Consider the following 14,661-nt stretch of genomic DNA (forward strand, 5'->3'; position numbering starts at 1 on the left):
TGTTCTTTCTCCGCTTATTTCTTTCTCTCACTGATTCAATCTTCATTCATTCACTACACATCCGAGTGTCTCATCAAGGTTTCCCACCCCTTGCACACGAAACCCTGGCGTTAGTAAATATATATCTTTTTATTTATTTATTTATTTATTGATTTCAGAGAGAGGAAAGGAGGGGGAGAGAGAGAGATAGAAACATCAATGATGAGAGTCATTGATCGGCTGCAGCCCATAACCTGGGCATGTGTGTGACCGGGAATCGAACCCCGATCGCCTGGATCCTAGGCCGACGCCCGACCGCTGAGCCACACAGGCCGGGCCTATAGATCTTGAATTCTGAGAGCATTTGTCGGGATCTCAGCAGCATGTAAAATTCTCTTCTCTCTCCCTCTCTGTGCTCCCAGGGCATAACCTTCAGTAACGGGACACATCAGGCCAGCCGGCCACCTGCCACGTCCTGCGGTGTCTTGTCGAGGACCCCAGCCGGCCCCCTTGCTAATCACCATCTCCCCTCACGACATCTCTGGGTCCCCGAAGGAGGCCAGACCAGAATCTGAAATTTTCCAAGGACCTCCAACAGACAGCGAGCGCACAAGGATGCTTAGGTGGCCTTGCCCAAATCCGTTCTGACTGAGAGACGCGGGGGCAGGAACCCGGGTGTCGCTTTCACCCCAGAAGTCGCAGACACACCCTGCATTTTAAACCCCTGCCCATAGCACGGGTGATGGTCACTGAAACAGCCTGTGCCTCCACCTCGGTGCGCACGATTTAGCCTGAGAGGCGACCTGGCAGTGGCGGAACCGAGGAATGGATGACTATAAATATCGGGACAGCTACGAGGCCTATGCCCACGCCGATGGCTATTGTCGCGGCGACGACTCCAACCCCGAAGAAGACGCGCAGAGTGATGTCACGGAAGGTCACGACGAGGAAGATGAGATATACGAGGGCGAGTACCAGGGCATCCCCCCCCCGGAGGATGCCAGGGCCAAGAAGACCAGGACGGCGCCCCCCAGGGCGGGTGACCTTGGGGACCGCGCAGACCTGGTGGCCCAGAGGCTGGAAGACGAGGAGGAGCTGGCTCACCAGTACGAGACCATCATCGACGAGTGTGGCCACGGGCGCTTCCAGTGGACCCTCTTTTTCGTCTTGGGCTTGGCCCTGATGGCCGATGGGGTGGAGGTGTTTGTGGTGAGTTTTGCTCTGCCCAGTGCCGAGAAGGACATGTGCCTGTCCAGCTCCAAGAAAGGGATGCTTGGTAAGTGGAAATTTCCAAAGGTCACCCTCTTCGTGGCAGTAACGCATTTATATAGCGCCCCTCACTGTATCCTTTCAGCATTATCGTTTTTTAATTTAATTTAATTTAATAATTTAATTTAATTTAATTTATTTTTTATTTTATTTTATTATTTTATTTTATTTATTTTATTTTATTTTTTATTTATTTTTATTTTTTCCTCCCCCCCCTCAGTATTATCATTTTATTCTATTCTATTCTATTCTATTCTATTCTATTCTATTCTATTCTATTCTATTCTATTCTATTCTATTCTATTCTATTCTATTCTATTCTATTCTATTCTATTCTATTATTTATTTTATTTTATTATTTTATTTTATTATTTTATTTTTTATTTATTTTTATTTTTTCCTCCCCCCCCTCAGCATTATCGTTTTATACACAATTTGCCATTAAGGTGTTTTTAGCTTTTATTTATTTATTTATCTAATTTAAAAAAATATGATTTCAGCCCGGCCTGTGTGCCTTAGCGGTCAAGCGTCGACCTGGGATCCAGGCGATCAGGGTTAGATTCCCAGGTCAGGGCACAGGCCCAGGTTATGGGCTCGACCAATGACTCTCTCATCATTGATGTTTCTGTCTCTCTCTCTCCCTCTCCTGTCCTCTCTCTGAAATCAATAAAGATATATTTTAAAAAATATATATATGATTTCAGAGAGAGGAAGGGACAGGGAGAGAGAGAGAAACATCAATGATGAGAGTCATGGATCAGCTGCTTCCTGCGCACCCCCTACGGGGGATGGAGCCCCAAATCCAGGCCTGTGCCCTGACCGGGAATCGAACCTTGGCCTCCTGGCTCAACCCCTGAATCACGCCAGCTAGGCATGTTTTTTGTTTTTTTGCATGGCTGTTTATTTCTCCTTTCAGGTCTTTGAATATTTGCTTTACATATTTAGGTGCTTTGATTTTACGTGCATAAACTTTATAATTGTTAAACCTGTATAATTGTTATATAATTGATGACTTGACCCCTTTGTCATTCATTATATAATAACCTTTTGTTTTGTTTTGTTTTTGTCTCTCATGACCATTTTTGACTTAAAGTTTCTTTGTCTGATATAAGTATAGCCAATCCTGATCTCTTTTGGTTTCCATTTGATTGGAATACCTTTTTTATGTTCCTTTCACTTTCAGCCTATATATGTCCTTTTTTTAAATCCTCACCCTGAGGATATTTTATTCCCCACTGATTTTTAGAGAGAGTGGAAGGGAGGGAGGGAGGAAGGAAGGAAGTGGGAGAAAGAGAGAGAGAGAGAGAAAGAGAGAGAGAGAGCTTTTTTTTTTAATCTTAGAGAAATTAATGAATTGGCTCACATTTACACAGCTAGTGGGCGTTGGAGCTTGGATTTCTACTCAGGTCTGTCTGACTCTCAAGTTCTTAGTTATTTTTCCAAATCTTGCGGCCTCCTTGAGAGTCTGAGTGCTCTCTTTTTCAGATTAAGCCGTCTTCCATATCCAAGTGACAGATATGTCTTGTGAGTGGCAGGCCAGAGATCTCTTCCACTCAGTGCTTTTCTCTGTGTTCTTCTGGAATCTGCTCTGCCCCCGGTTTCCCCGGTATATAAGTGTTAGTGGGCAGAATGCCCGTGTGTCTTGGGGATGGATGCTGGGCTGAGCACACCCACGGAGCCCCTGCAGGATGTTGGGAACCACGTGGTGAGGCACAGATGGATTCTGCAGGGTGGAGGACCAGCTTTGCAAATCAGCGATGAGACCAGCACCCTCAGAGCCAAGCGCCAGCTCTCAGGGCTTGAAGCAGAGAGGATTTTGTGAAGTTAGAGAAAGGGTGGACACTAACAGTGTGGCAAAGAAGAGATTCATCATAAATACAGACAAGGATTTGTCCTGGTCATTAAATATCCTGCAAAACACATTCATTCTCTAAATTTAGAGTCAATGCAATTAATTGTTTAACAAGCATACAGTTACTGAGAACTTATTATGAGTCAGGTTCAGACTCAAGGCTGAAACATATTTAATGGCCCTCAAGAACTCAAAAATCTATCTAGCAACTTAGTTTATTCATTCAACAAATATTTATTATTTGTATCCCATGTGCTAGCCCCTGGGGAGAAAATAACTAGTACTTGCCTCTCAGGGAACTTACATGTAGCAGGACCAACAGGTATTAACAAACACAGAGACTTATTTACTTACTTTAGGGATTCGAGCTATAAATACTTGTGCTCTTCTGATCTTCAGTACTTGCTTTCCAGCAGGGGTTGGCAAACATTTTTTGTAAAGGCCCAGTTAGTAAATATTTTAGGCTTTGTGGGCCCAGATGGTCTCTGTCACCACTAATCAGCTGTGCCCCTGTAGCACAAAGGCAGCTATAGACAATACGTAAACAAATGGGCATGGCTGTGTTCTAATAAAACTTTTATTTACAGGAAAAGGCAATAGGCAGGATTTAACCTATAGGCTTGTAGTTTGCTGGCGCCTGATATAGAGTCACTATAAATAAAATTGAGATAGAAAATTTAAAAAATCTGCATGAAGAATTGTCCTTGGGGGCTTTTAAGAAATAGTTTTACCCATTCCTGCTTAACTATAAGGATCTTTTAAAATGATTAGAACTGCTTGGGTGGTGTGGCTCAGTGGTTGAGTGTCAACCCACGCACCAAGAGGTCCCCAGTTCAATTCCTGGTCAGGGCACATGCCTGGGTTGCAGGCTCGATCCCCACTGGGGTGTGTGTGCAGGAGGCAGCCAATCGATGTTGATGTTTTTCTCATCAATGTTTCTCTCTTTCCCTCTCCCTTCCTCTCTGTCTAAAATCAATAAAAATAAATAGTTAGAACTGTGTCAAATGTGACCATTAGGAAACCAAAAGAGACTGAGCATGCAGAAACAGAAGAAATGACTTGAGAAGCAAGGCTGCCACTTGGAGTTTTTAAACACCAACAGGATTTTAGTAGTTTTTTCGGTTATTATTATTTTACAAATTCTGCTAGGTGCCTTTAAGTTTGAATACATATTTTTAAAAAGGGCACAAAACAAACCCCCAAACCCAATCCAAAGCAAACCATCCCCAATTGGTCTAAACATTTCCAAGATGTTAATTTGTTTTGTGGCCTTCTGACTGAAAGCGTGGGCCCCTGTTCGTCCAAATTGGCCATGTCAGTAATGATTTCACGCCCTCTTGGTCTCTCTGCCCCCCTGGTGCCTGGCAGCCTCATTAACAGAGCAAGGGCATGGTCGACGCTTCTGCTGGCTCCCAGGGCAAATGCTGGGAGCCAAGGGAGCGTGCTCTCAATCTGGAGAGCCCACATCTGTGCAATTTTGCTTTTAGCGCTTGCCAAGAAGATGCCACGTCTCAGCCCATTTCATTTTGTGCTAGACATTTTACATGACATTTCTAATCCTTATAACAATCTGGAAGGGAAGCGCTATTTCACCATTTTATGGATGAGAAAATTTAGGCTCTGAGAGGTCCAAGCACCTTGTCAAAAGTAGTTAGTACAAGACCCAGGATTTGAAACCAGTGACGTCTCACTTTCAAGTCTTTCGGTTCTCGTTTACCTTGCTGTCCTGCCCATGGGAGATGTTTCTGGGTGACCGTTACATGTATCACCTTAGACAACCTTTTTATGCAAAGTGCATCACCCCAATAAGATGTAAGTGGCAGAGCAGTGCTGGAGTCGGTTGCAGGCCCTCTCTGTAGGAGAGAGGGGGACATAGCCCATGTCTTAGCCATAGCTGGAAGGACAGATGCCAGTTCCTGAGGGCTCTGTAACCATCCCTGAGGCATAGACTGTCAGCCCAGGAGAGGCTGTCCAGAATGCTGAGGGGCCACCCTGCCATCTCTCCGTGTCAGGCCGTGAAAGGGGTCTATACAGGAATGACCCATTTCCCTGTATAGACCAGAGCTGCAGAGGCGCAAAGGACTCCCCGCACCCTCCCCGCCAGGAACCACGTCAGACAGAACACTCAGGTCCAATGGGGGGTTCACCACTGCACAGCTAAAACGGCCTTTTGGCCTGGCCCGTGTTGCTCAGTGGTTGAGTATTGACCCATGAACCTGGAGGTCACAGTTGGATTCCCAGTCAGGGCACAGGCCCGGGTTGTGGGCTCGATCCCCAGTAGGGGGCGATGTTTCTTTCTCTCTCTCCCTCTCCCTTCCTCTTTCTGAAATCAATAAAAAGCACACCTTTAGAATGGCCCTTTGTAGGCCAGTGGATATAAAAATCCTCCTTTATTTATACACCTCCTGCAGCACAAGCCCAGATGAGCCGGTTCTCACTTTGCAAGGGATTGTTTTAGTTTCCTGAGGAGGAAGCTTCAGTCTCAGATGTGAGCAGGGTAGGGAGGAGGGGAGAGGGAGACAGAGAAATGCTCCTGGGGATGTCATGGGGTCATGCCCCATGGGGTCCCCTGAACAGGAAAAGTGTGAGCCCCTCCTCTCCCCGGAGGCTGCCGGAGCTGCTCAGATGTGCGGAGAGTGTCTTCTGTTTCACGTCTGATGTTGTATCTGATCACCTGCTTGCCTCTGGTGCTCGGAGTGTATATCCCGTGTGAAAAACCTCCAGAGATGCTCAGAGGCTTGTCATCAGAACCAGCTTTCTGGAAGGAAGTCAAGCCTTGTGTCTCAAAAGCCACATACTCATTAAGCCCCCTTGACCTCAAGCATCTAAAACATCAGCATTTAAAGAAAGGCACGTCAGACCCGGTTATGGTTGATCTATGTTAGTACGTGTACAGATGTGAGAATGTTTATTTTTGGATAGCGTTCCCAAGAAGTTGAATGTGTACAGAACTTCGAATTTTCCACGAAGGTCTGTTTCATTCCACCCTTTTATGTCAGTGACACGGAATTTCTAGGATGCATAAAACAGGCACTGGGGTTTCTAACACATTGCATGGTCTCTAATGTTTTGTCTTCCCTCTCCCCCCTCTCCCCTCTCTTTCCCAACAGGGATGATAGTCTACCTAGGAATGATGGCGGGGGCCTTCGTCTTGGGGGGCCTGGCTGATAAGCTGGGGAGGAAGAGAGTTCTCAGCATGTCTCTGGCCCTCAACGCCTCCGTTGCCTCTCTCTCTTCCTTCGTGCAGGGTTACGGAGCCTTTCTGTTCTGCAGACTCATCTCAGGCATAGGGTATGTGGCCTCAGAGCTCCAGCTGGACCCTTCTAGAACAATGGTCCATCCATTCTGGCACTCCAGCTCTCAGCGGTACTGCCAGAAATCCTATGTTTTTTTGTCTGACTTCCAAGATTCCATATTGAAGTTAACCTTAGAAAGGGGTTAGGTTGTCAGGTCAGTGTCACTTGACCTTGGCCAGTCTTTCAAATTCACTTGGGTGTTTCCCCACAGAGCCTAAGGGTGGGGTCGAGGCAACTGGATTTCTGCTGTGACCGTTTTTTAGTGTGTGACTTCATTTTTCCTGGCATTGCTTTCCTCTGCAGCATTGGTGGGGCTCTGCCCATTGTTTTTGCCTATTTCTCGGAATTCTTGTCTCGGGAGAAGCGAGGGGAGCACCTCAGTTGGTTGGGCATCTTCTGGATGACCGGGGGCATCTATGCATCTGCCATGGCCTGGAGCATCATTCCGCACTACGGTGAGCACATGGCTTAAAGTGGCCCAGGGTCCCTTGTTACCAAGGCAGCTACATCCAGACCACATTTCCTGTCCTCCACCTTATTCCCTGCATAGTTCCTGTGTCAGCTTGATCTTTCTAAAGAACTTCCAACGCTGGAGACACATTGCTAATTTCAGTACATGTATTTCAGGAAATAATGCGGTCTGCCCTCCCCCCCTCCCTCCCCCCTCCCTTCCCCCTCCCTCCCTCCCCTCTCCCCTCCTCCCTCCCTCCCTCATTCTCTCCTTTCCTTTCTTCTTTCTTTTTATTTGAAAGAATTTTACCTGTTATCTCATCCAGCAGTTCTCCCCCCAAAAAGTTAGGCTTCGGTAACCCCATTTTATAGGTGATATAACAGAAGCCAAAAGAAGTTGGTGATTTTGGCCAAGGTCATGCCCCTGACATGACCTTGAACCCTGATGCTTCCCCCGCCACCCCCGGCCCCCATGCCACACTCCTGTAGCCTGCAGAAGTGGAGCAGCCCTTGCAGACAAGGTCTCTGTTTTAGTCGGGACAATTTTATTAATCCGGCCAATTGTAAAAAGTAGATTCTCTAGACAGAGGCCTGGCAATGTTAGCATCTGCTGTTGGTTCTGGTAAGAGTAAAGTAGGGAGAAGGGAGCAGTTTGAATTTGCTTATGCCTCTTGAGTATCCTGGGTGACAGATACCATCAGTGTTCTTCAAAATCATTTTGAGAAAGCCACCGATTAAGGGTGTAGGCTTTGCTATGATTTGGGGCCTGCGGAGGTGTGGGGTTAGCAGACAACCGCTCCTGGAGCTAACCAACACTTCTCGAATCACCCGCCTCCTTGGTGTCCTTGTTTTAAATGTGTCCTGTGTGTGTTCTGAGCTGATGGAGGCCTTGTGTATATATTTTTAAGAAGTCTTAGTGTAGCCAGTGACTCCTCTATTAGTGAATGTGAAGCTCGGGGCATTACACTAATAATCCTATAAATCCTGAAATCTCAGTGGTTTAACACAGGAGAAATGCTCCCTCCTGTTAGGTCTGGCTGATGTCTCTGATCTGCAAGTGGCTCTGCTCCAGCAATAATTTGGGGGCTCAGACTCCTAACATATGACCCCACCGTCTTCAACATGTGACTTGAAGGTCTCTGGTTGTATGTGAATGGTTTTGAGGGACAGGCTAGGAAGTAGGGCACATCCTTCTGCTCTCATCCCATTTGCCCCAAATCTTGAATATGATCACACCCTCCTGCAAAGGACACTCGGCAAAGCCATCTAGCTGCACGCCCAGAAAGGAGAGGAAATGGGCTTGGGAGCGCCATGTAATCTTTGCCGTATGTGGTACTTGGGAACCCTCTGGATTTTGTATCAGAAACCGAAAATAAACAGGAACAGGAATAATGAAATAAAAAGTGAAAGAGTTTTCCAGATAATTCTGTCGCCAAAAGCAGTTCTGCACAATTTTCGGTACAAGGTTGTATTTCTCCTAAAATCAGGGTCTGCATTCTACACTCAAACCCACACTTTAATTGTCCACGTGCTGTGCTGTTGGTCATGTGTGTCCAAGGAATTGCTTTTTCCCCCCATAATTGCTGCTTTAGTATCATTCCCCCTGTTAACTGGTCCAAATGTGTGAACCCTAAGAAACGATTTCCACATTTAAAGTGAGTAAAAAACTTTTTTGAGGGGCGAGGGGAGGAGAGAAGACAAATAAGATCTGCATAAAAGCTGAGTCAAAGTAGTGGCGCTGTGCATGACTCGGGACGCATTGCTCCATCTGGTCCAGCCTTGGTTTCTTCGCCTATAAAATGGGCAGGGCAAGGAAGCAGAGAGAAACCGACAGTAGAGGCCTGGCCCAGGCCTAACATTCAGCAAGTCTTGGGCTACAAAGGGCAGTGTCCTGCTAGCTTCCCCCTAAAAAGCAGGCGCAATCCTAGGCTCCCCGTTTGCAGACTGTTCCACCTCCGAGGCGCGCCCTGCACCTGACCAGCGAGCAAAGGCCTTTGTGTTCCTTCGATTGGATCAGCTCAGGCCATGTGCCCACCTCAGCCCATCACTGTGCCCCAGAGGCTACCAGGTCCCCAATAATTCCCATTCACCTCCTTTCTCGGTCCTGGCACTGGGGGTGGGGGCAGTGCCCCAAACCAGGTAAGGGCAACAGGGTGGAGAAGGCCTTGGAGGGACGTTTTAGGGGAGCAACCCACAGTGGTCACTGCACGCTGCGTCATTTTTTCACTTCACTTTGGGCACCGAGGTCTGGGTGTCTGGTTTCTAAGAGAGAAGTAAAAGCACTTAGTCGGGGAGCATGTTGACCAAGACTGAGGGGGCTCCTCATGGCTGAATGGGCTGCACGGCTGCTCATTGACCTCTGCTGGTGGTTAAATATTTCACCCCAAATGGACAAGGTGTTTTTTATTTGTATGCTTGTATGAAGTCCGCGACTTTAACATCCCGTTTTAAAAATTCAGGCCTCTCAACAAAGAGTTGAGGGGAGAGAGATGAGAGAAAGAGGGGAATAAATGGTCAATAGGAGGTAGGGGAATGGGGTGTGATGGGGGAAGAGAGAAATGCGAAAACAGACTCTGTTGAGTGGGGTCAATCCTTGGTAGTATCAAAGAACTAAAGTAAAAATTTATATTATTAACTGAATTATTAGCCACATGAGAATAGAGATAGCATCCACCGTGTTCTGAGCATATAAAAGACACTCAATACACTTTACAGAATAAGTTTTTAAAAAATTACAAGCCTCTTAGATGGTCTGGCTCCATTGAAACAGGTATTAACTTGGAGGAAACCCATCCTAGAAATACGATAGATTTGAATCACAGCAAAATAGGAGTGATTATTATTATTATTATTTTTTATTTTTTTTTTTGGTGATTATTTATCTTAAGCCTCATTATACCAGGACCAGATGTTTTGTCTACAGCGAACCAGACATCTGATGATATTTCACAATCAGCCCGAGACATTAATCCTCTAAACTCCTCTCCTCACTACAGGAAGGAGACTGGTGTTTACGCACGGCTTGGGCTTGTGCAACCCATTTCATGGCTTTGGCTGGAAGGAGGTGACGGGAGGTCTTGGCACCAGGAATTTGGGTGACGGAGTCATTGAGAAAGACCGTTAATAAAACTCAGAATGTTTTCCTGGGGACTCAGAAAAAATGTGCCTTATGGAAGAGTAACTCCCACTGTAGCCAGCGTCACCAGCTGTTTGTGAAATCCCGAAGCCGAAAAGTAGGGCAAGCTGAAGCTCAGTGGACTGAGCAATCCCTGTCTCCAAATTAATAGCTGTTCCACCTATTGAGGAGTGGTTCACTCTTTAATGTTATTTAATGCAAGGCCCTGAAGACGTGCCTCATAAATGCAGTGAGTGCAGATTACTGAAGTCACCATAAAAACCACAGAGGGATGAGGGGGGATAATGGATTTTGGATCATTTAAACATATTATCATAAAAAAAAAAAATCTTTCTGAGGCAGAATACTTTATAAACATACCTGGCTCTGCCCTTCCTTTGTCACCTAGCTGAGATTGGCTTCCCTGGCTTTGGTCCGCTTTACTTCTAATTATGCCAGAATGGTTTTTGGCCATGAGTTGAGGTGTAACTATTACTATGGCTTTATCTTCCTCTTTCTAGTATTACTCTCAGGAGAAAGGAGAGGCTTCTTAATGAAAATGAAAGCAAACAAACCAACCCCAGTGAGGTGGGGAAGGGACAAAGCCGGGCTGTACAAGAGATTTGATTGGGACTGAGGACGTTGGGTGACATGCGTGCTGTGTGGCCAGATGTGCTGAAGCGGCTTCAGTTCTCCACTTTGCCACATGGGATTCCCTCTGGCTGGCTCTTTAATTGTGCCAACAGAGTAAGAAATACCTGCAGACACAGTAGATCTTGGTTACGAGCCCACAGCAAGGACAACTCCAAGCACAATGCGATTAATAGAGAATCCAAGACATCAGCTGCCCGCCACTGGAGTTGGCAGCTGGAGTTCTTTAAGTCAGTGGAATAGAGATTTTACAGACACACGATGATTGCCCTCTGAACTTTAGAAGCCAATGTGTTCACTTATACAGCTTTGTCTTTTAAAAAAATGCTGTTGGGATTGTCTTCAGAGATACTTCGGGTGGCGTAAGAAAATCAGTCTCTTTATTTTATAACCTTGGCTTATAAAACAACTATTCTTTTGCTGGTCTTTGCTGGTGTTCTCCTATTTTGCTCGACATCTTTGGCACTGAATGCCATGGAGCTATTTCTAAATAAGCCAGAGCTACCCTCAGAGCAGGCGACTTGGTTGCTGGAAGTGTTCCCACGTGGCAAATCTGTGCAGGTCTCATCACCTGCATTTTATAGCCGTGCAAACTCACCAACACAAGCACAACGTGAGAAAACCAGAATCTGAGCTCTGATCTGTGTGACTGCAACGGTCCAGGCTCTTGGCACCGTGTGACAATTCTCTTTCACCGAGGGAAATCCGCCACCCATGAGGATATTTGAGATAATGTTTTATAGATCCTGAAACCAATTTCTGAAAGTAAATTTTGGAAATACTTGGAATAACAGAAGCCGAGTAGGAGCTGGCTGTCTCTCCATTTCAATGGTGGTAGAATTCATTTGAAAATAGAAGCTCAGTTTCTTTAAAATTATAAAACGTTAATATTATGACTGACAGTGTTTTCCAAAATATGGTCCTGAACCTTGTGTCCTGGAATCGCTTGGAGCTGACACTGCCCTTTGACCTGGGTTAGAGGGATCCTCTGTCGAAACCTTGGGTCCTATAAGGCCGTGTTCTGGCTTTCCTGCACCCACACCCCTCCCCATGAAGAAAGGGGTCTCTGAGGCCAGGGTCTCTGCGTCCTCAGACCCTGCTGTGGGGACTCAGGACCCAGGAATTTCCACTGAACTCAAGGGGTCATGGCAAGGATGCCGATCGTCAGCATGGTGGCGTGCGTGGTGTGTCCACATGTATGAACACGAGGCCCTCACTCTGCAGGAGGGGTGGGGAAGAGGGAAAAAAGGGGGGCCCACAAAGGTGGGTCCTGTGCTTTTCTGGGCAGACTTGGGAATGAGAAACTTCGGTGGTGCAGCAGGGAGTCTGCATTTGCACCGGCTTCCCGGGCGATGCTCTTGTGCCCTGCAGCCCGAGAGCCAGGGCTTGAAGGTCGCTCGGAGATGGTGTCAGAAAACCCTCTGCTTTCTCCTCGGCAGGCTGGGGCTTCAGCATGGGCTCCCATTACCACTATCACAGCTGGAGGGTGTTTGTCGTCGTCTGCGCCCTGCCCTGCACCGTGTCCTTGGTGGCCCTGAGGTTCATGCCAGAGAGCCCGAGGTTTCTGCTGGAGGTGAGTCAGCGCCCCTGCCCCAGGTCAGAGCAGCGGGACAGCCACAGGAGCTTCCTCAGCCCCGTAGGCCCTCTTCTTCCTCTCTTGCAAACTCCCCATGTTGGCTGGCCTGGCCCCTCATTGAATCTGGCTCCATTGCTGCCCACCCGTGATGGTTGCTTGCCCTGGATTCAAGAGGGGCTCAGGAGCTCACTGAGCACTGGGCCAAGGTGCAGGGGGCCCCCTGGCACCCACTCTCTTCGGAGGCCTGGATTGTGTGGCTCTGCAAAGCTGCGTGAAGTTTCTGCTTGTGACATCTGTGGTAAAGCTTATTGCTTCAGGGCCCTTGGCCGTGCAGGACCCCTTCCCCCCAGAAAGCCACTCCCGATGTCCTGAGAGGTGACTCCTTGGCGCCTGCCACCTTGGGTTGCCGTGCGTACAGTGGTCAGATGTGGCTGGGCTGGTAAAGGGACAGTGGGACTCACAGGCTCTTATAGCCCCAGTCCGGAGCCCACTTATGGGCCTCCTTCTAGAACTTTCTTCGGAGTGAGCCTCCTTGTTGAATTCCCCACTGACCAGGAGACAGATGCAGCAGGGAGCGTTTTTTTTTTTTTTTTTAACCAGGGACATCTCACATGTTACCTTTGTTGTGTGTCAGTGTCCTGGGGCTGCTGGAACAAAGGACCGCAGACTGAGTGGCTCAGAGTAAGGGACACCTGTTGTCTCACCGTTCTGGAGGCTGAAAGTCCAAAATCAAGGTGTCGGCAGGGCCACCTTCCCTGTGGAGCCCTCAGGGGAATCCTTCTTTGCCTCTTTTCCTTGGTCCGCAGCTGTATCACGCCTGTCCCTGCCTTTGTCATCACACGGGTCCTCCCTGTGTGTCTCTGCATCTTCTCATAAGGACACAGTCACATGGGCTTGGGACCCACCCTGCTCCAGAGTGACCTCCTCCTGATTACATCCGCAGCAGCCCTTTTTCCAAATGAGGTCACACTGGGAGGTCCTGGGGGTTAGGACTTCAGCATATCTTTTGGGGGAGACACGGTTCACCCCCTAACATGTTGTGTCTTTGCTCTGTCCTGCCCAGTGAGGAAATGACTTCCCCCCAGCAGTCCCTTCAACCTTACAACCCTGAGCAGTTACTCGTAGCTCATAAGGATGTTAATTCTGAGCATTCACACCTCGAAGGCACAGCCTTATTGTCCCTCCACTGTGGGCTGGTGACAGAAACCTGTCCTCGTGTTTCACAAGCCCTGCAGAGCAACAAGTCCACATCCCCTTGTCTCAGATTCAGGTGTCAGCGCTAACCAGCCAAGGACTTGTCACATGTCTTTCCTTGGTTTTACCAGATGGGCAAACATGACGAAGCTTGGATGATTCTGAAGCAAGTCCATGATACCAACATGAGAGCCAAGGGGACCCCGGAGAAGGTGTTCACGGTGAGCGCGGTCGCCTCTGCCAGCAAAAGGCGGCCTCTCCTCTTTCCTGGTTTGCCGAAGATAATTTTATTATATAAGCACATTCCCAGAAAATTTGTCAAAAGATGAAGAAAACCCCTGCCATTCGTATCACTGTGTCATAATTCATTCTTTTGCATTTTGACGGACATCCTGTCAGTGCCTAAGGTCAGAGATTTTTAACTGGGTTAAAAAACCCTAAGGTTGGAGAACCCCTTTCTTCACATCCTGGGTTTGTTTTCTAAGAGCCGATGCCTAGAAATAAAACGAGCTTGAGTATTTTTATAGCTCTGGAGATACGTCGCCAAATTATATTTCAATAAGATTGTAGCAGCCTACAAGGCCACAAGCAATAGGTTACCCATTTCTCTGCGCCCTTACCACCATTGGCTGTTAGCCTGAATTTTGTTTCTTGTTAGTTTATAGAGTTCAAAAACTAGTAAGTGGTAATTTCCACAAAGATGTCCTGTTCGTTCCCAGGATCTCTGCTCCTCCCTACCAAGCTCTGTGGCCAACCCTGAGGAGTGCCCGCTGCAGGCCTCTCTGTGCACCTGTTGGCATAACTTCCTCTCAGACCCAACCTCAAGCCCGTTTCCTCCAGGAAGCCTTCCTGGATTAACTCCCACCTACATGGGGGTGCATATATCTTTCTGAGTCAGTGTTTTTGTTTTATTTGGATAAATACCCAAAATGGAATTGCTGGATCATATGGTTGTTCTAATTTTAATTGTTCGAGAAACCTCCATACTGTTTTCCACAGTGGCTGCACCAATTTACATTCCCACCAGCCCTGCACAAGGGCCCCCACTTCTCCACACCCTCGCCAACACTTGTTATTTCTTGGCTTTTTTATAGCAGCCACAGGTATGAGGTGACATCTCATTATGATTTCGATTTACATTTCCCTGATGATTAGAGATGTCGAGCATCTTTTTATGTGCTTATTGGCCATCTGTATGTCTTCTTTGGAAAAATGTTTATTTAGATCTTCTGTTTTTTTGTCTGTGGGTTTTTTTTTTTTTTTTTACTATTGAGTTATA

General features: G+C 47.2%; 1 protein-coding gene across 3 annotated transcripts in view; it reads left to right on the forward strand.

Annotated features, from left to right (window-relative positions):
* Window positions 1-789: 789 nt before the first annotated feature.
* SV2B (synaptic vesicle glycoprotein 2B) overlaps window positions 790-14,661 on the forward strand; it is a 29,834-nt gene continuing 15,962 nt past the window's right edge. The window contains exons 1-5 of one of the 3 annotated variants that reach the window (XM_016197752.2): window positions 790-1,255; window positions 6,211-6,391; window positions 6,700-6,851; window positions 12,052-12,185; window positions 13,514-13,603. In XM_016197752.2, the coding sequence (XP_016053238.2) occupies window positions 805-1,255; window positions 6,211-6,391; window positions 6,700-6,851; window positions 12,052-12,185; window positions 13,514-13,603 (1,008 nt within the window). In that variant the 5' untranslated portion in view covers window positions 790-804. The remainder of the gene's footprint in view (window positions 1,256-6,210; window positions 6,392-6,699; window positions 6,852-12,051; window positions 12,186-13,513; window positions 13,604-14,661) is intronic. The other 2 variants (XM_087829189.1, XM_087829190.1) reach the window with 2 other exon arrangements.

This window comes from Miniopterus natalensis, chromosome 22, assembly GCF_054644295.1.
Source record: "Miniopterus natalensis isolate mMinNat1 chromosome 22, mMinNat1.hap1, whole genome shotgun sequence".
NCBI lineage: Eukaryota > Metazoa > Chordata > Mammalia > Chiroptera > Miniopteridae > Miniopterus > Miniopterus natalensis.